This window comes from Suricata suricatta, chromosome 12, assembly GCF_006229205.1.
Source record: "Suricata suricatta isolate VVHF042 chromosome 12, meerkat_22Aug2017_6uvM2_HiC, whole genome shotgun sequence".
NCBI lineage: Eukaryota > Metazoa > Chordata > Mammalia > Carnivora > Herpestidae > Suricata > Suricata suricatta.
In genome coordinates, this window is record NC_043711.1 from 65184252 (window position 1) to 65205791 (window position 21540).

The window sequence follows — 21540 nt, forward strand, 5'->3', positions numbered from 1 at the left end:
GAGGCAAGTTGCTTAAATTGCAACTTACACCCCTTAACGCAGGGTGTCCAATATGTCGGGAGCAGTTTTAAGGGCCTTGTGTACACCACTCACTTGACTAATTGCAATCATAAGTACAATACTTACCAGTAAGTATTACTATTTTACAGATGAGACACAGAGAGATTAACTTGCCTCGGGTCGTATAGCTAGCAAGTACTTGGGGTGAGATAAGGACTCGGGGTTTCTGGCCCTAAAGTTCTTAACTCCCATACTAAATTTCCCTGGCCCTCAGTTGTAGCAGAATTATTATTTATGACAGAGTTATTTTTGCACTAAAAGCAACCATATTAACAAAAGAAAAACCTGAAGAACAGTCTATTTTTATTAACTCAGAGGAAAGGCAAGTCATTCAATTCATGCTCAAATCTAATCAATAAGTCTGTATCTGTTTTCTATTGCTGTATAGCAAGTTCCTACAAACTTAAAAGAACACGTTTATTATCTCAGAGTTTCTGGTCATGGGTTAACAGGGTCCTTTGCTCATGATCTCACCTTGCTTAAATCAAGGAGTTAGCGGGGGCTGCAATCTCAGGTAAGGCTTGGGGTCCTCTTTCAGGTTTACTGGTTGTTAATGGAATTCAATTCCCAGTGGTTGTAAGCCTGAGACCCTCAGGTTCTTAATAGTTTAAAAAAAATGTTGATTTAAAAAAATGTTGATTTATTTTTGAGTGAGAGAGAGCACATACACACAAGTAGGGGAGGGACAGAGAGAGAAGGAACAGATTCTGTGCCAACAGCAGAGAGCCCAACACAGGGCTCGAACTTACAAACAGTGAGATCGTGACCTGAGCCAAAGTCGGCTGCCTAACCAACTGAGCCACTCAGGTGCTCCTGAAGCCTTTAGCTTCTAACGGGGGCCCTCCATTCCCTGACATGTGCGTCTGCACAACATGGCAGTTTGCTTCTTCAAAGACAACAATGGAAAGCCTCTGTTGCTTAAAATCGCTCTTGCTTCTTCCTTCTTTGATCTATAGATCCTCTTTTTATGGTACTCACCTGATTATGTAAGACATAGGATAACTTCCACTTTGATTAACTTAAAGTCAAGTGATTCGGAATCTTAATTACACACTAACAATCCCTTTAACCCTGCCATATAATGCAACCTGGTCAAAGAAGTGACATTCCACCATATTCACAGGTACTGATCACAGTCAAAGGGAGGAGATTATACAGGGTGTTTAAACCAGGGGGTGGGTATCTTGGGGGCATTTTAGAATTCTGCCTACTGCAAAGGCATTGGCTTCAAGGAAGAATGATTGAGAGATTTTAGAAGGATGGGGTCTAGTTGAAATCAAAGTGTGGTCCTCATGATTCTTGAGTACAACTATACAAGTGTTCTTTACATGGGGTCTGGGTATTGTTTCTTGGTCTCTGTTGCCACTTCAGAAAACTAAGACTGGATGATGGGCCAGACCTTTAGTCTCCATCAGATGCACAGTGGCCCTGGCAACGACCACAGGTAGGCCAGGCTCCAGTGGACACACCCACTTAGGCTCTGTGGCTTGACATCAAGGTTTGGACAGGCACTATAGATGGTCACCCACTCCTTCCTTCGGGATGGGGCATGTGGAATCAGGAATCTGGACAGGCTCCCAGATATCCAGAACTGTGGCTTTAGGGAAACATGGTGGGGAAATAAGCACCTGAAGAAAAGGAGAGGGTAATGATGATGTCACCTTAGTAGGGGCAGCATTTTTCATCATGGCATCAGCAAGGAGATATTGGCACATTAATTATTGTAAGGTCTGCTTTAAGCAAGGCTTGGTCACCTAAGCATTTTTTATTATCTGAGGTAAAAAGTCAAAGTAGAAAACTTAGTGAAATGTTTCACATCTTGGGAATTCAGTGAGCGTATCTAATAATGAGGAGAGGAGTAAGAAAGAAACAAAGGCAGTGGAGAAAAGATTTTTTACATTTACACAAATGACTTTCTTGCAGCTTGTCATGTAATGTAAAATTACTATACTTTTTCTGAATAGATAGGTTTGGTGATGAGAAGAATAGAATCCTAATAGTCTCATTGGCATCCATCCATCCATCCAACCACCCGTCCATCCTTTTATCCATTCATCCATAATTCAGTCATCTATTTACAGAAGAATCTCTATTAATGATCTCCTTGAGGAACAAGGCTTCCAGTTGATTCTCACATGAACCAAAAATTGAAAGACCTTATCTTGGTCTTTAAGTCATTTAAATTTAGTCTAAGAGATGAGACTGTGTCAAAGGCCTTTAGAGGAGTTAAGGTAAGAAAATGACTTTTGTGGGCTGCTTTTAGTCTGGGCTTCTTGGTGGAAGCAAATCTCTAGATGAAAAACTAATTATAATTCAATCATTTTTGTTCAGTATCATATAGAACAAGCTTCTAGGCAAATTCATATGCTGTCTCAACCCAAGAGGACATTGTTTAAATGCATTTAAGTATCTTCCCTTCTCTAACTTTTAGGGCCAACTTGCTTGTTCTTGCTGCTGTGTTCCCACAGTAGGCAGTATTTTTATTTCCAGGATCACACTGTGCACATCATGATGTAATTATGTACTTACAAGTGTGCCTCCTCCATTGAACTCTGAAATCCCTTGGGGTGAGGATGAGATTTTTCACATTTTATAATCAGGCCCATAGCACAGCATCTTGCACATGGTAGAAACTCAGTACAAGTTTCTTAAATGTTGACCTGGTCCAATGGAACAATAACTAGTCAACTGAGCAACAAGGAAAGATAAATTATCCCGAGTTTTTTTCTTTGCTTTTCCTCTAGGTCCAAACAAATAATTTCATTTCAGTTAAACCAGATATCATTTTCTTCCATTTTTATACCAAAGTACATTCCTGTAAAAATGAACAGATTCCTCTACCACATGGGTTGAGTCACATGATAGTTGTTTGATGGATGATCTGTCCAAGTGATTAAGAAAAAATTCTTATTCCCAATAATTAGTCTGGTGTCCTGGTGATAAAGCACTTACTACAACCTGACCAGCATTAACAAGTACAAAGAAAGAAGCCAACTCTTCCTTTCAATAAGACATAAAAGTTGTTTAAACTTCAATTTCAAATGCAATATTAATGTGGTTATTTAAATATTAATTGGTCTAAAAGCCTAGAGCCATGCGTGCACTCAATACTTCATAGCATTTGAGTCCTTCAGGGCTGAGGACTGAGCACATCTCCAGCAGGTGACCTTTCATCATGGCGGCCATCTGCAACCTGGAGTCCTGGTGTGCACACAGCTGCCAAGCTCAAAGGCACTTCCTGTGGGCTCAGAGCTGGAAGTCCTTCAGAGTGCTCCAGAGGCCTCTCTTCAGACACAGTCACCTGTCAGGAACCCATCAAAAGAATGGAAAGTGCAGATCCTGAGGGGTGGGCTTTTATTTTCTTTTATAAGAGCTTCTTTTGTTGAAATAACTCTAGAGCATAAATATATCATGTTCCCAGTTTTGAACCAAACCAAAGAGCATAATTTGTCCTCCCGCATATGGGAATTAATTACATTTCTACCACCTGACAAGCTGTAGACAGTACAGAAAAGAAATAACTCTTGGCTACCTGCATGAGGATTATCCATACCGAGAGGCATATTCTTTCCAGGCCTCCAGCCACGGAGATCTCTGTTAATTCTATGGTCCTCTATGTCCTTCACCAGGGACATGCATTATGGGGAATGGAATGAGGGGATCCACCTATGAGGTGGTTGGAAGCTGGGAGGCAGAGAGTTTTGCCTGATAGAGTTTCCCTTCTTTGCTGAAAGAAGGTCATCCTATGATTGAGCCCCAGATTTAATTTGCAAAAGTATGAATGATGAATTAATATTCAGTGCAACTGAACAAATATTTATTAAATGCTTGCTAACCATGATGCTAAATGTTAAAGGGGACATAAAATTTAAAAGTACACACTTCCTTACAAAGAGCTTGTGATCTAGTTGTGATGTAGTCATATATTCTAGGGGAACAGCTTTGTTGAATGAGTGAATGAGTAATGTGCTGAAATGAATGATGAGATTAATCATAAGGATCTGGGAAAGCTTTCAAAGAAACACACATTATAAGGTCTATCCCTAAAGGTTTCAATTCAGCAGGTCTGGGATAGGGTCAGAAACCTATATTCTCCTTAGGTTGTGATGATGGGAGGAGCGGGGAGGGGGTTAAGCATGGGTAACAGCCTTTCCATAATAACAACCATAATTGTCAGCAGTGGATGACAGTAAGCATTAATATCTCTTACGGGTCTACAGTTTGGCTGGGAACTTGATGATCTAGGCTGGGTTCAGCTGGAGAGTTCTGCTTTCTTGGCTGGGCTTACTTGCTTCTGGTGTCAGCTGGCTTTCACCTGCTATTGGTGGGGCTCAAAAAGGTGGCTCTGTCTCTTATTGCTGTTCTATAGATTGACTTGGGTGGCTTAGCTTCAGACTCTGTCAGCTCTTCATGCCCTCCTAGGCCCACTAGACTAATGGTGATGGTAGAGGCATAGGAGGGCACATGGAAACACACAAAGCCTCTTAAGGCCTCATCTCTGAACTGGCACAACACCTCTGTATTATTAAATTGCTTTAAACAAGTCACAAGGCCCAGCTTGAATGAAGTCAAGGGGTGGAGAATTTACTTCATCCCTCTAGAAAAAGTTTCTGCAAAGACCCATGACAGAAGCCAGAGGTCTTAGGAAGGATGAATAGTTGGTGAATGCACTCTTCCACATTTATTGCACTCAAGAGTCCATGGGGAAACTCCAGCAAGAGCACATGAATCTACACCAATTTTCAGTACAGGGTCTAGGGGCTGCTCAGAGGATGACCCACAGTTTTCCAGCTGAAAGATGGAGGCCCTAAGATAAGATGCAGCCCATTGTCCCTGTGAGCGGGGTAGATACCTGTGCCCCGGCTTGTGACCACTTAAACATCAGGGATGTCATTTTCTGGTCTGGAGAAATCCTCATTTGGAAAAATTGCTGTTTTACAATCCACACACTTGCCTTGGAAATTAGCCTTCCCCTCTGAATATCCATGAATATCCTCTTAGTTCAAAAATCTGTGACAGAGAAGTGGAATGTGGATCAGAAATTCTGCTTCTCAGGGCTATCCTTCGTTACAACCCTGGTCATGAGCTGCGGGTCTTCTTTCTCCCTGTATCATCTGCTTGCCTGGATGTTCTTTTTCAAATAAGTCTTTTATTTTTTTAAATAAAACACATTTTCTCTTTCAGAGAAATCTCTTAGATTCGCTTTGGTAACTTCCACTTTTTGGCTTCTGCTTTCCAAGCTCATGACCTTACACTTAAGTCTGGATGAGGTGCCCTTTTTCTCTTTTGAGAACTCTGAGCTGACTGTGGAATGCACTGAGCAATTGCACTGGTTTTTTAGGCATTCCCCTGCTCCTTCTCCAGCAGGACAAGCTACCATCATCAAGGTTGTAATCCCAACTCTTCTGCAAGTCCTTGTTTATCTGCCCCATCCACACGTTACCTCAATGATACCATACAACAAAGCTGATTTTTTTCTGCCTTTCACAAATGAAGACATTAAAGTTCAAGGGGGGGCTAAAGGGTTAGTCTAAGGTTGCAGAACTTTGAGTTAGGGAGCCAGTTGTCACACTCAGGTTTGACTCAGTTTCCCACTGTTGTCATACTATAACTCTACACTTCTGGCCGATTTTCAGCTTCCAGCACCTGCCACTCTGTGTCTGAAGACACTGTGTCCACTGACCCTATTCTGCAAGTATGGTGAGCAGGCCAGAAGAACCAAGAAGTTAACCCCCTGACCTCTTCACCTTGCACCTGCTTCTGAGGCACAACCCTCAACCACTGATTGACAAGAGTTGGGTGATAACTCTGAGAAGGCGCTGTCTACACCGCTTCCCAGATTAAGCTCCTATGAACCCTCAGTGGTAATTGACTTCCTAAGAAACCTTTTCTTGGCTGCTCTTCTTTCTGATATCACTTCCCTTCTCCCTGGCTAGTGCTTCTTGGGATCTTTCCTCAAATAAACTACTTGCCTTTAAATCTTTGTTTCAGGTATGCCTCTGAGAAAACCCCAAACCATAGCGAGAAGACTCTCCTTGGATTTTACAGAACCAGTAGCCATTTCTTCACCCCTGCAACTTCAGCAGAGCTGGCCTTAGAGATGCTAATCTCTGTACCCCCCATCCCTCCACTGAAAGCTCCCACCTCAGTCACACTTCACATGTTCTTGAAGGAGTCCCCTCTGTTCTGTACACCTGGAAGGACACCTAGGCTTGGACCAGTACTGTGAGCCGAGACCTGTGGTTATCACCTCCCGGGGACCACAAGGTAAAGTGATGAACAACCCTGCCTGCCTGTCCCTCCCCTGTTAGAGGCATCCCACACCTGTGTCCTCGCTGACTTGGGCTCTTCTGGAGAACAACCCTGTCTGGTTTCCCTCTTCCTCTGGGGCTTGTACGTAGCAGGCCCAATACACAGGAATTCAACTGAGTTCAAGCACACATCTCCTGTGCAGAGAGAACAGGAGCTCTGATTTTGACTCAGTCTAAAATTTTTAGTTGGCCAATACTCATTTCATGTTATTACTGTCAGTATGGAGAAAGAGGATTTTAATCATTTGGAATAGTGAGAATTGACCAGGGGGAATGGATCCCTCAGATTAAATTCAATCACTGAACAATAGAGTAATAATAAAAGAAGTGGCTATTATTATCCTTTGCTCCTAACAATCAACAGATTCAATGTAGATTTGTTGAATTAAATTAACACTAATGACTTACATTTATATACTGATTTTCAGTTTTCAAATGATTTCAATTCTCAATTTAAATAGAAAGAGCACTGGAGTACCAGCATCCTCATATTTGTCTCTTTAATATACAGAATAAAGAAGCTTTGAAAATAATTCTGCTTTGGGAAACATTTTGCCTGATTTGGTTTTCAAGCAATTTTTGTCACAGCCGTCTAAGTACCTCTGATAGAGTTTCCATTCTCACTGAAAATAATCAGTAGGAAGAAGGAATTTTCTCAACACAGTACATTTCTGTTTATTGTAACCCTTAATACATTTCCAAGTCATCCATCCGTGGTGAATGTTGCCAGAAGCAGGCCTATATGATCTTTGGCTTGTCACCCAGGTCCCTGGTCAGCTCTGTCCAGCTGCCTGCACCATGTCTCTCTGTCAAGGGTTTTCTCTGAGACCGTGGAAGATAGGAGGTTCTGGAATGTTTACATCTACAGCCCTTGGGGCCAGTGTTCAACCAATGACTAACAGGAGCTGATGTACAAATACCCAGCCCTGGCCCGCATATTCTATGCCATCTCCTGGATTCCCCAGTGAGATTGAGTTGAAGCCTCTCCCCATGGTGACTTGAAGAACCTACCATTTATTGGCTGCCTTCCCTTCCATATCTCATCCCCCTGCCTCTCCTTGCTTCCTAGAATCACCTCCCAAATAAGCTACTTGCACTCTGACCCTTGTCTCAGAATTGCTTTTGGAGAAACCCAACACAGAATTCCCCAAAGCACATCTTGCTAGAAGGGCACTGGGCAAACTCATCACAGCCAAGCCATAAGTCACCTAACAAGGTGTGACGCTGTCTGTTAATCCTTTGTTCAATTTTTGAGTTTATTACTGTCCACTGATTTCATTGCTCTCCTGGGCAGCTCTACTCCACTTGCCATTCTCATTCTGGTAATTATAGTGTAAAATTTTTAATTAAAAATAAAGAAGATAAACTTGTTTAGTAGCTTCAAAGTTGTCACTCTCAACTCTACACAGGGCAAGAGAGACACTGACTGGAGCAAGCCAGTTCAAGTTCAAGTTCTCCACTGAGAAATTTAGAAGGAGCTATATGGATGCTGTTTTCTCACCTGTACCAATGACATGGAAACATTTCATAGCCAGGTGTAATTATATATAATTTTTTGGTAAGATTCCAAGTGCTTGATAAATGTTGAAAACTCGGACCATCTTCTGGATGGAAGCTATCAACGCATGCAGTTTTATACAGAACTCATATGTCCTGTGATATTCTTAGATGACATGTAGTTTAAGTTTACAGGAGACAGTGTCATCTCCTCAAAAACATCTCTACCATCAACACGTCCCTTGGCCATTTTCAGATATGGAGAACTCATTATTTCCTGGGAGACCTAACTCCTTTTATTAATAACTACAGTGATTAGAAAGTTCTTCCTCTGACTGAACTACACTCTTTGTCCTGCACTTGTGGGTGGGGATTTTCTTAGAATAAAGTACGAAATAAATTGAATGTCTCATTCCTCATGGAGAATTTGAAATATTTAAAAATGTATTTAGTGTGCCTCTTCCTTAGCTCCCTCCCACCCCCAGTTTATTCAGCTGTCCTGAGTATGTTATGGTTTGGAGTCCATAGCATCCTTTTCACTATCCGTCACTCTCCCTCTCTGAGTGAGACGTCCGTTGGAAGCAACCTAGATGTCCAACAATTGAGGATTGCGATGTTTAAACTATTTTTTTAGTTTATTTATTTATTTTGAGAAAGAGAGAGAGAGAGCGCGAGCAGAGAAGGGGCAGAGAGAGAAGAAGAGAGAGAATCCCAAGCAGGCTCTGCATTGTTAGCACAGAGCCCAATGCAGGGCTTCATCTCATGAACCATGAGATCATGACCCAAGCTGAAATCTAGAATCGGATGCTTAGCAGACTGAGCCACCCAGGCTCCCCAGGGACTGGGATGTTTAAATAAATTATAGCATTAACACAATACTGTGCAGCCTTCATAATCATGTTTTGAAGAATATTTAGTAATATAAAAATGTTTGTGACTTATCAAGTTGTTGTATATGCAACAGAGCCCAATTTCATTAAAAAATATACACATAGAAGCAAAAGTTCAAGATATACTAAAATAACAAGAATGGTGCTACGCTGGTTTTGGATCTGTTTTGTGATTTCCCAAGTATTCTACAAAGAACATGTATTTATTTTTTAATCAGAAAAATGTTTATTTTTTAAAGAAAGAAACAAAATTTAAAAAGAGTGTAATGCTCATAGAAGCCATAGAGTTGCTAGGTATATTCTGATACTGCAGATTAGAGAAGAGCTGGGATCTCCCAATATGGATGCTTCATTTTCCAATTTCAGATGCGGGTTTTTGGCAGATGAATCTCGCTGTTCATTAGCGTTATACTTGCAATTTATCAGAGCCCCAGAGATTGTTTTCCCATTTGAATCACTGTATCTTTTGAATCTGGTAACTGGCATTGGGAGCAGCCTGTCACAGAAGCACAAGGTAGGGCAGGGAGAAGGGAGGGATGCCCAGGTCACTCTCCACGTGAGTAGCCTCAGGATGTTTCCATAGTGTAGTGATTATCATGTCCACTGGACACAGAAGTGACCTGCAGAGGGGCTGGACTGGCTGGAGGGAGGCCATGCACTGACAGCTGCCAGCCTGTTTGATAGCCACCCCACCTTGAGGTCCTACAAGCTGTAAGATGCAGTAACACTGGTTGGTGAAAATGAATAGAACCCTATTTAGCAGCTCTGCGAGGCGCTGGGTCCTGGAGATGATGGGCACCTTAGCAGCCTGTGAAAAGAATATAAACGGCTCTGTGTGCAAAGTGCAGCCCTCTGAGGAGGACCCTGCCGCCCCTCCAGGCTATCATTTCTGCCATTTCTTCCTAAGTAAAGGCCTCTGGGTATCAAAGCCTTGGAGAAAATGCAACACACGCATTTCTCACTCTCTCCTTCTGAGAGTTCTTTAGGTCCCTGGAGTTATTGGGCAGGCCGAGAAAGGGTCATTGGAGGAGGCAGATGAAACCTTGCATGGAGGCTGAGGAGGGGCGCCTGGGTGGCTCAGTCACTTAAGTGGCTCACTTGGGCTCAGGTTGTGATCTCACGGTTTGTGAGTTTGAGCCCTGCATCGGTTTGTGAGTTCGAGCCCTGCATCGGGCTTTGTGTAAGAGCTTGGAGCCTGCTTTGGATTCTGTGTGTGTCTCTCTGTCCCTCCCTTGCTTGTGTGCTTTCTCTCTCTCTCAAAAATGAATAAACACTAAAAAAATTTTATTTTAATTTAAAACATTTAAGGAGGCAGAGGAACAGCCAGCTTCATGGAGCTTGCAAGTGAGGGAAATTCACAGAGAGGAGGTGGGAACTGTTTCCTCAGACACAGCAGATAGGTGCTGAAGCAGAATCAGCAGCTCCCAGACCATTTCTTAGTGTCTTCTCTGCAGAGGTGGATTCTCCTTTTTGGGAATAAAACCTTGATTTAATTTCTGTCCTTTCTTTCTGAGGGCATATTGGCTGGACTATACCAATGATTCATTTAACTTTTCTTTTCTTTTTTTTTTAACTAAAAATTTGTTTGTTTTGAGAGAGAGAGAGCAAGCAAGCAGGGGAGAGAGGGAGGCAGAGAGAGGGAGAGAGAATCCCAAGTAGGCTCTGCCTGTTAGCACAGAGCCCAATGTGGGGCTCAAACTCACAAACCATGAAATCATTACCTAAGTCGAAATCAAGTAGGACGCTTAACTGACTGAGCCACCCAGCACCCCCCCTTTTAAAACGTATCATTCAAAAAGATAATCCAAAGTATACTCCTCTAGATTTGTAAGACTCATGAAGTAAATAGAAGCTCAGTACATCGATGCTTTGTTTCCTGACACCTAATGCACTTAACAGACCGATACTCTTTGTTCTTTCTTTGCAGTGTGGATGGACATACCTTCTAGGAGGAATAACCCAGAATGTTGACCTGATGATGGTTCTGCTTGTTAACAATCTTTTCTCTACTTAAGTCTGCATTCTTCCAACTGTGAGTCTCTTAAGCTAACTAAAGTAACATTGAAAAAAAAAATTAGATCTTATGTTATAGGAAAGTGTAGCTTAGTAGTAGTTTGGATAATTTTAAGCAAACATAGCAGTGCTTGGCTAGGATGATCCCTGGGGTTAACATAAATCAATCTCCACATGTTTAAATTGTTTGCAAGTTTCATCAGGAAAGCAGGGTTTGATTTGCTATGTAAGAAGTTAGAGCACATGGGTCTAGCTCAGCAGTGTTCATTATGACTCTCTGTTAACATGTCTTATTTGTCAAGAGATACCGAATGGTGCACTCAGTGTCGGTGTGGGGTGCTCATAAGCACAAAAACAATAAAAAAAAAAGATGACGTCCTTGCTTTCATAAAGCTACGGCTGCAACGTGAGTTGCCCCTCTTTTTGGCTTTTTGCGGTTGATTTTATCCAGCGAGAATCCAAACAGCTCATTTCCACCTTTCAATTCAATATCCTCAGCGAGAGTGGATGGGAAACTTTGCCAAGGCTCTCTCTTCTTCACCTCTGCCTTTTCTCTTGGCTCTCTGTTCTTTCAGACCTCAAGTTTCCTTATGGTCTTCTCACAAACCCACTACTGTTTCCTGCTGCTAGGCCCCACACCTTGTCCCTTTGCTTCCATCCTGAGCTGAGGCTCCAACAAGATGGGCCAAGTCTAGGGTGCATGTGCGCGCATGAGTGCATGTGTTTCTAAGTGTGTGTGCCCGCCCGGCAAGTACAGATCGGTTTGTACTTACGTAGTTCGAGGCCAGGTCCGGGTGCAGGTAATCAATCCCTGTGAAAAGAGCACCACAGGATGAAAGGTTAATACCTGCCACTGTGTCCTCAGGAAAGTTGCTCAAGAAAGTGCCCTCCTGGAGGGGCTGGAGCCAGGAGAGCTGGGCCAGGTGCCTTAGCCCCAGGCTTGAGTTTCCATTCTTGAGTGAGGGTGTGGCGCACCCACCAGATGCGTCAGAGAAGTGAAGCCAGTTAGAGCTGCAGCCCCAGGATGGGACTTTTGACATAAATGTCAGTACTAAGGGGCTTAGAGGCTGCAAGATGGATGGCTCATCAGAGCAGTGATCAAGGTTGTGAAAATCCTGACATTTCCAAAACACCAGCAGACATTTCTTTTGAAATGAAACTCGCCCTGGGGAGGAAAAACGATTATTATTTAACAGGATACAGACAGCAATGGATTAGGGGAGCATTCTCTGGCATGGAAATAATAAAAGGAACACAGCTTGGCGGGCAAGGCGATTAAGCAGAGGGCAAATGGTTTCAGGTGAAGTGTCCTGGGTGGGAGCTGATGCTTGTCCCTGCAGGCTTTCCAGGAGAAACCCCTCAGGCTTTCCAGGAAGTCTGAGACATCAGCCTCCCTGCAGGAGCCCTGCGCTTTCTCCTGGAAGTGGCCTATCTTGTTGCCCAAGATTCCTTACAACGGTAGAATTATGAGCACCACTGCATTCCATCGCAGGTGAACCTCAGACAGCTGGCGGAAATTCAAGGCTGCACTGGAACTCTATCCAGGTCTGCAGAGCCATAGCGGGTATACCTGAGCATCCGGCCCTTTGCAACACTGGCCAAGTTCCTGCACCACCTGACATAATGGTCAGGAAGGTAGGTTTTGGAGTCAAAGACCCAAGCTTGGATCTCAACGGCATCGCCAGCTGGCCTCAGGACTTCAGGCAAAGTGCTTGGCCTCTATGAGCTTGTTTTCTTCTCCACCAAGTGGGGGTGTGATCAGGGCGGTGCACTTAGCTCATCGGCATTCAATAATTCTGTTGGGTTTGCCCTATTGAAAGCTAAAGGTATCGCTCCAGTGCCTCTGATAGGGGGCAGCTTCACTGTGAGCACACTAAGGCCTGGCTGCTATTAAAATTTTGCCCCACAAAAAAGAACCAGTATCAGGATGTTTACCTCAAAAAAGAAATCTTCCTTCACTTTTTCTGGTTATACAAGAAATTTCTGGACTAGAAGTCGCTGTTCTACAGAACATATGTTACATTTTGCTGCTGATATTTTGATATGCGAAGGGTGTCAAATGGCTGCTTCCTATAGTGTGAGAGAGTATAGCCTATCACTTCTTACCCACCATCCTCCTCCTCCTCCTCCCCCCACCCTGACTCAAGGATTGTGGAAGGACGGGGGTCAGAAGATTCAAAGACTACGGGTGCCTGGGTGGCTCAGTTAGGTAAGTGTCCTACTTCAGCTCAGGTCATGATCTCATGGTCAGTGAGTTTGAGTCCCACATCGGGTTCTACATTGTCAGTGTGGAGCCTCCTTGGGATTCTGTTTCTCCCTTTCTCTCTGCCCCTCCCTGACTTGTGTGCTATCTCTTTCTCTCTCAAAATTAATAAATAAACTTTTTTTTTTAAAAAAAAGAAGATTTGAAGATTTGAAAGGTTGCAAGCCCTCTTCATGGACCCTAATTCAGAAATGGTCCATTTCGGCTGTGGGATGGGTTGGGGATGAGCACAGGCTATGGAGACCAGCAGATCCAATTATCCTCTAGGCTCAGACACTATAAATGTGAGGCTTCGCCAAGTGACATAATCTTCCTGAGCCTCAGTTTCCTCATCTTTAAAACAGGGATATTATTTATCTTGCAAAGCAGTATTGAAGATGAGAGCCAATTCATTGGAAGGGTTCAGCATGTAGTAAACATTCAATAAGTTATATTTATTATCATCACCATTAATATCATCACCCACCACATCATTAGAGTCAAGTGGATAATGCAGAAGAGCAGAAATATTTTTAAAAATCTACTTGGTCTTAGAATGTTGTGTTGAAATAAAATTGTTGTATATATTTAATAAAATTGGTTATGTTTTGGGAACTCAATGTCATGCAAAATATTTTGTAACATATAGATATGTTAAAAACAGACATGCACACAGAGAATATTTTTTCCTAGCAGGGAGTTGTTTTTTGGCATAATTATACTTTTTATTTTTATTAAAATTTTTTTTTAATGTTTTATTTATTTTTGATACAGAGAGAGACGGAGCATGAGAGGGAGAGGGGCAGAGAGAGAAGGAGACACAGAATCTGAAGCAGGCTCCAGGCTCTGAGCTAGCTGTCAGCACAGAGCCTGACACGGTGCTCGAACCCACGAATGTGAGATCTGACCTGAGCTGAAGCCAGAGGTGGAGGCTTAACCGACTGAGCCACCCAGGCACCCCATAATTATACTTTTTAAACTTATTTCTTTAGCAATCTCTACATCTAACGTGGGGCTCACTTAAGACCCTGAGATCAAGAGTCTCATGCTCTACTGATTGAGCCAGCCAGGTGCCCTGGCATATTGTCCTTCTATTCATGCTCATTCTGTGTAAGAAGATCCTGGTGCATGTATATACACACCTAAGCCTCGGGAAAGCAAGCTACAAGCCCCCCGCCCCAGACACTCTGAGGCAGAAGCATCCAGTACACACAGTCCCAGGTGATACACCCTCCCAACAAATGGCTGACTTTAGACACCTGGGTATTTCCCTTGAGTGGGTGCACCGTTCCTGGAAGTGCTGCAATACCAGGTTGAGGCACGGAATGGATGGAGTGAGCTCCTATTCCATGCAAGGAGTCAGTTTTTATTTATTTTTATTAAAAAAATTTTTTTAAGTTTACTTATTTTGAGAGAGAGACAGAGAGAGTGAGCAGAGTAGGGGTAGTGAGAGAGGGAGAGAGAGAATCCCAACCAGGCTCCGAACTGTCAGTGCAAAGGCCAATGCAGGGATCAAACTCACAAACCATGAGATCATGACCTGAGCCAAAACCGAGTAGGACATTTAATAAACTGAGTCATGCAGGGAGTCAGTTTCTAAAACATATTCTATGTTCTGATAATGCAAGTTGTCTGGGACAGAAATTTTCTGGGAAATAGTAGTCTATTCTCTGTGAAAGGAAAATATCAAGACAAAGAGATAATTTGAGAACTGAAAGAAGTTAAAATTAAAATAAGATAAATTTTGCCTAATTAAAATAAAGAAATTTAAATTAGGTTAAAGGGAAGACTGAGTGTTAAGTTAGAATAGACACAGACTTTGGTTTAAGAAAGAAGAGATTATCGATAGAACCATGAGGGATGACAGACAAGATTCAAAAAAGAAATAATAAACTAAATGAAGCATGAAAATAATGGCCTGGTAGTTAAATAATATTTTAATATTTTTGTATACTTGAATATCTTTTCAGATGGAATGTACTGATACATGTTCTTAATCAGCTTATTTATTTTTTATTTCTTGTATTATTAATATATTCATTTTTATTCTTCACTCATTGGTTTATTTCCAGCAGTGAATGCCAGGTATTATGTAGGTCCTGGAAAAACATAGACTGTGTAGACACAGAACCTGAGCTGTTCAACTATATATGGCTCCCAGTCTACAGGGGGTGCAGGAGGGGGACCAGCTCATTGCCAGCCAATCAGTGGTATGCAAATGACAATTACTTGGTTATATTTTACATTAGTATCCTGTCATCAGTTTTAGTCTTTTCAGAAAGGCTAATCTACATAATCCAAATTCTCAGGAAACTCTGATGGTACTGGAGACCTCAGGGAATTACTAAGATGCTCCATGTACATATTCCTAGTTACAATTCCTAGTTAGTAGTTTGGTTGAGACATAAAACAATACTGTACACCTTCTTTGGAGGTAGGTGTGTTTTCTCCTCTTTAATCTGAGTGGATTATGACTGCTTCTACCAATAAGATGTTGCATGACTTTCAAGGTGAGGTCAGAAAAGATTGGTCATCTTCAACCCATCTCCTTTAGACAATTGTCCACTTGGGGGAAGTCAGCTGCCATGGAAGAAGCCCATATGAAGGCTTGTGGTGCGAAAGACTCAGCTGAGCTACAGCAGCCAACATCAATGGCCAGCTATGAAAATGAGCCATGAACGTCCACCCTAGTTGAGTTGAGCCTTTAGATGACTGCAGCCCAGCCAACATCTGGCCACATCTGTATGAGAAGTGCCCAGACTGGCTCTTCCTGAGTTCCTGTGCCACAGAATCATGAGCAAAATAGAGTTAATTTAAGTTGCTAAAAGTTGGAGTCATTCGTTACACAAAAATAATGACTGGAACAGATACCCCAATGGCCCTTCTGAGACCATGACCCAAGTTAGGAGAGAAAGCATTGCTTTCCTATGTGATGCAGAAATATAACTCTCTTGGGAAGATGTGGCTGACCACCTGGTCCTGAAGCTGGGACCTCCACTTAAAAGGATGAGATCTCACTCACAAAGACCCACCAGGGGGCAGAGTAAAGGGGTGAGCTTCAAGCACTGAAGACAGTGGTTAAGGTCAGTTTGGGTAATTTTTTGCCTCCCTAAACCTTAGTTTCTTCATCTGCAAAATGTGGATAATAGTATGAATCTTAGAGGATAATTGTGACTGTGTTTCTAAATTGTCAGGCAGTGCTTAGTACGTAGTGAGTACTCAGGAATGTTAGTTTTCCATTGTTACTTCAGCTTGAAGTTCTCTCTGACCCTGCCTCCCTGGCCTTCAGTCTTACTTCCTTGGTTCCGTCTGATGTTGGCTAACCATCTTGGCTCATGCCTTTGCTGACCATCTTTGACCTTGATAGCCTGCACCTGTCCTGAACTGTGCAGGTGCTGGGTGGTGGTTCCTATCCATCTCCATGTCTTGTTATGGCCACATCCTTTCAGCTCAAGTTCCCAACATGAGACAACTCTATTTACAACAAAAAGGATGAGTTTTATCATTAAGCAGGGTCCTTGTTGACATCAACATGCCTGGAACATCAGAGCAAACACTTAAGAAATTTTTTCTGCCCCTTTGAGCAACAGATAACCATGAAGATACTCTCCTACTGATATTTATTGTATGGAAATGACATTAAGTTGCACCTAAATGAAAGTAGCAGACATATTTTTTTTAGTGTTTATTTGTTTATTTTGAGAGAGAGCGTGAGAGAGCACAAGCAGGGGAGGCACAGAGACAAAGGGAGAGAAAGAATCCCAAGCAGTCTCCGTGCTATCAGCACAGAGCCTGACACAGCACTTGATCCCATGACCATGAGATCATGACCTGAGCTGAAATCAAGAGTCAATGCCTAACTGACTAAGCCACTCAGGCACCTGAAAGCAGATATTTATTGAGGATGTATTGAGTCATTGGATTTGGCAGAGAGGATGTTGGCCCCGTTCTGAGTTGTGCAACCAGAGAGCGTACGTGGCTATTAAAACTGGGCTGTCTATATAGATTGACTCTTCCACATGCAGATAATCAAATTATTTCCCATAAAGTCCAAAATAAAGAGCCAATGATTATAAAAGATGATGTTTTTTTCTTATGTATGAAGGTCAGTATCTGTGTCTATCTTTATCTTGTTTGGGAATGGTATCTTGCTAAGCAAATATTTGGGAAATGATCCCATACCATTCACAGATGCTCCCAGCCCCACCATAAGGCTTCCCTTTCTAGGTGTTAGGGCAGAGATACCCAGTGACACAATGTAAGGCTGCTAAGCATTGTCCTTGTTGTGTGCGAGGCCACTCATGTTCCAGATGTGCTTGTCTTGCTATTCAACAGCAGATTTGGAGACTCCGCTTGGAGAAGGCTTGGTAGTCCTTCTCTTCTTCAGTTAACACACTGAATAAGCATGTGCTGAATTAAAGACAGCCACAAATCCTTTTTTTCTCTCCATAGCCAGGATGTGGAACCTATTCCCCCTCCTCTGGAATCTGGCACTGAGGCCATTCATCCAATAAAAGTGATGGTGTGCTCATGTCCAGCCTACAGGTGTGTCTTGGCAGCTTCTGCTTCTCTTTTCTTAAAATGAACATTGGGTCTCTGAGCCATCTTTAAGAAATTCAGCCACCTGCTGGGGAGACCACGAGGAGAGGACAGGTCCTGGCACTACGTGGAGTGGAAGGGTGGCCGAGCCATTTGAGCATCCCAGTCAAGCCTCCAGTTGATATTGGCCCCAGTTGCACTCTGACTCTAGCTGCATGAGAGACCTCAGAGAGACCAATAACAGAACTTTCCAGCTGAGCCAGGTCAACCCACAGAACTGTGAGAGAGAACACCATGGTGGTTGTGTTAAGCCACTCCGTTTTGGGGTGGTTTTTCTGCAGCAGTAGATGACCAAAAGAGTGGAGAAGTTAGGAGTTTAAATGGGGGGGCAGAAAGTTCAGTTATGGGGGGATTCCCAAAGGCTACTAAATCAGAAGAAATAAAATCAAACAGTAAACTCTTCTGAGGCCTTGTTTCTAATGTTTTTTAATGTTTATTTATTTTTGAGAGACAGAGCACGAGTGGGGGAGGGGCAGAGAGGGAGGGAGACACAGAATCCAAAGCAGGCTCCAGGCTCTGAGTTGTCAGCATGGAGCCTGATGCAGGGCTCAAACTCATGAACCATTGGATCATGACATGAGATGAAGTCAGATGCTCAACCAACTGAGCCACTCAGGTGCCCTGAGACTTTCTTTCTTTCCTGAAGCCAGGAAAGATGGATCAGAGGCAGGGCTCATTCTCCCCCTTTCTTCCAGTCAACGGGGCTGCAGTTAAAGAATCCTGACATGGACATCACGGGCTGTTGGAAGATTTGCAGGAGCAATGTGCCTGTCTGTGGCTACTGCAGTGCCACTTTTGGGTGCTCCTCTTATCCCCTAGATGCTGTGTGATGACAACATTTCCTAGGGAGACTTCCCCCAAATGTAGATGCATCTTTCTCCCAGGTGAGCTGGCTCAGCCACTTTTGATTTCCAAAGCATTAGGAAGGAAGAAACAGTCATAAGCTCCCAACATCCAAGTTCACACACATACTCTTTCCTGCAGAGCTCCTTTCTTCTTGTGAAAGCCCTCAGCCACCAGAGAAAGCTTTTACATCCACTTCAAAACCTCTCACACATCAGAAAACATGGAGGCATTGTTTTCATGTGGGTATTTAAGGAGCCTATGCAAAGACAGCACCAATTCTAAGTGTGCTGGCTCCCTTTGTTTCACCATTAATTTGACTTCAAAGGCTTGCTTTGGAGAGCATCGTGTTCTTTGAGGACCTTCAGAAGGGAAAAGCTCCATTGTTTCATCTCTGTATAGGCTTTCTGTGTAATTGCATCAATATAGCACAGTGGCACAGCGGAGCTTTCCCTGGAAGATCCAGGCGGCTGATGAAGGGCAAGAGTATCTCCCCAGTGAGATGACTGCATGGCAGAGATTCTCTGGAATCTTGGCAGAGCCAAGGACATGTGTAGTTAGAAAAACACCAATTCATCAAACCATTGGTTTTTGTATCAAAAACTATAAGAAATAGTTTGGCAGAAATTTGGGGTAGAATAACATATTATAGGGGGCATATGTAATAAAATGTTATCAAAGTCTGCTTTACAAGGGCTCATTCTGAAAGTAGCAATAAAGTCAAAATTTCTCCAGACTCCAATCCTGCTACCAGAAAGCTATTTCGTGGATGCAGAACCATGCCGTGTAATAGAAATTTCTGTGATGATAGAAATAAAGTTGAATTGAATATCAGCAGCTGCTCGCTAGTCCCTTGTGGTCACTGGGGACTTGAAATGAGGCTAGGGTGATTGAGGAATTGAATTTTTAATTTTATTTATCTTTAATTAATTAAAACGTCAGTGTAAATTGCCACACAGGGCTAGTGACTATTGCACTAGACTGTGGATCTGGAGAAATAGATGATAAATACAAATGAGTTTAGAAGATGATTGGAGAGAAGGTATAAGCAGTGGCTCAACAAGAAATTACAGGTCAGTGATAGTCAGTTTTCCTTCATTCTTTTTGTTTTAAATTTATTAATCCAATCAATATTTGTTAAAGACTTTCTCAAGTTTGAGGACCACTGAGGAAGGGGAGGAAGGGGAGGATTTTGCCACAGTGTAGATGGTAGTTGGGTCCAGCTTGAGCTATCCTGCCCTTGCCTAGCATCTCCAAAACAGTGAATCTTTAAAAAAATTTTTTTAACACTTATTTATTTCTGAGAGAGACAGAGAAAGCAAGTAGGGGAGACAGAGGATCTGAAACAGGCTCCACCTTGTGAGTGCAGAGCTCAGTGCAGGGCTCAAACTCATGATCTCTGAGATCATGACCTGAGTGGAAATCAAGAATCGGACGCTTAACTGACTGATCCAGCCAGGCACCCCCTAACAATAAATCTTTTATATTCCAAAGGCATGTAAAGACACATTGCTTCCAAATGATGCAAAAGCTTTGAAATACTCACCGTCATCCATAATTCCAATGGTAACACCTTTCCCTGTGTATCCCAGTTCCCAAGCTTCTGCCACATTCAAATCAAGGCCAGGAGTGCCATCAGCTTGCCCTGTGTTGATCTGGTTCAGAAATTCCAAAGCAGAGAATCTTATTAGTTTTGTGCAGTAAAGCCCCTGTCTAAATGTTTGCAGCCATCTGGTATTCCAGGGTTAGCTCAAAGGCCAAGTCTTCCATGAAACCATACTTCTGGTTGTTTCCCCATCTACCTCTTCCAGGCTTCTCCCTCCATTTTTAAAAAATATACACAATTGATGTTTTCTATGTTGTATAAATATGCCAACACAGTGTCAATCCCTCCATCTCAAAAAATTTTTAAATGTTTATTCATTTTTTTGAGTGAGAGAGACAGAGTGCAAGTGGGGGAGGGGCAGAGAGCAGGAGACACAGAATCCAAAGCAGGGTCCAGGCTCCAAGATGTCAGCACAGAGCCTGATGCTGGACTTGAACTCACGAATTGGGAGATCATGACCTAAGCCTAAGTCAGACACTTAACCAACTAAGCCTCCCAGGTGCTCAGTCTTTCCATCTCTTATGACTGGATTGCTGTCTTTAAACTCCAATTTGGAATTAAGTGCTCACTCTTGGAGTATTTATTTATATCTCATGTTTTGAATTTAGCACATATTGTCTTGGATTATTCTTATTTGAATGTGATTTCCTTGCTCAATAACAATATACTTTGCAAGAGGGAGCATGTCCTATTTACCTTTAATTTCAGTACTGCCACACCAAATCTTGCTTTAAAATGTTTGAGGAACTGATTAAAGATAGTTGGCTCACTTTTAGTGTTCACTCTAATGGGGGAAAACATCTTTTCCCTAAAAAATTTAAAAAAAGGGAAACAGGAATTCCATATAAATATGTTCACTGCCCTCTTTTCGGGGATCTTTGTCCTGTGCAGATTTTCTCAAAGGTGTGTTGTGAAAACAATGAAGGCAGAACTTATATTGGCAGAAGCCCACAGTGACCCGTGGCTAAAACACTGTGTGGATGCCATTAATATTTTTTGTAAAAATGACTAATCTTCCAGGCACAAGTTAAGATTACACTCTCTATTACGTTGCAAGTTAGTAGAATGTCCACGTGACTGGTTTGGGCCAATGGAATGTGAGCTCCTGTGCCATTTGTCATATCCAGGCAGAAGCCTTAAGGAGCCAGTGTGTGACATGCTCTTTCCTTTTTCTGGGGTGCTTTTGAAAGCAGGGGTTGGGCGGGAGCTGAGATGGAGCCTGGGTCCATAAGAATTATGAAGTGTTGGATGTATAGCATGAGTGAGCAACAAGCCTCAACTTGTTAAGCTAGTGTGATTTTGGGGTTGATTGTGAGTGTAAGCCTAACCTGATTAACACACATAAGCCTTTTACACTTGCCCAGATCAGATTTGTAGGATTCCATGATAAAAAGTCAAGGTCCAGGCAAGCTGTGAAGACTCAAGAGGTAAGTTGTGATGCATTTCTATAAATGTATCAGTCCACAAGGCTATAGTTTA

General features: G+C 42.6%; 1 protein-coding gene across 3 annotated transcripts in view; it reads right to left on the reverse strand.

Annotated features, from left to right (window-relative positions):
- Window positions 1-21540, reverse strand: part of PCSK2 (proprotein convertase subtilisin/kexin type 2) — a 289537-nt gene that overhangs the window by 120701 nt on the left and 147296 nt on the right. For all 3 annotated transcript variants that reach the window (XM_029917598.1, XM_029917597.1, XM_029917596.1), the window contains exons 4-5: window positions 20002-20110; window positions 11545-11582 (exon numbers count right to left, since the gene is read on the reverse strand). In XM_029917598.1, coding sequence (XP_029773458.1) covers window positions 11545-11582; window positions 20002-20110 — 147 coding nt within the window. The remainder of the gene's footprint in view (window positions 1-11544; window positions 11583-20001; window positions 20111-21540) is intronic.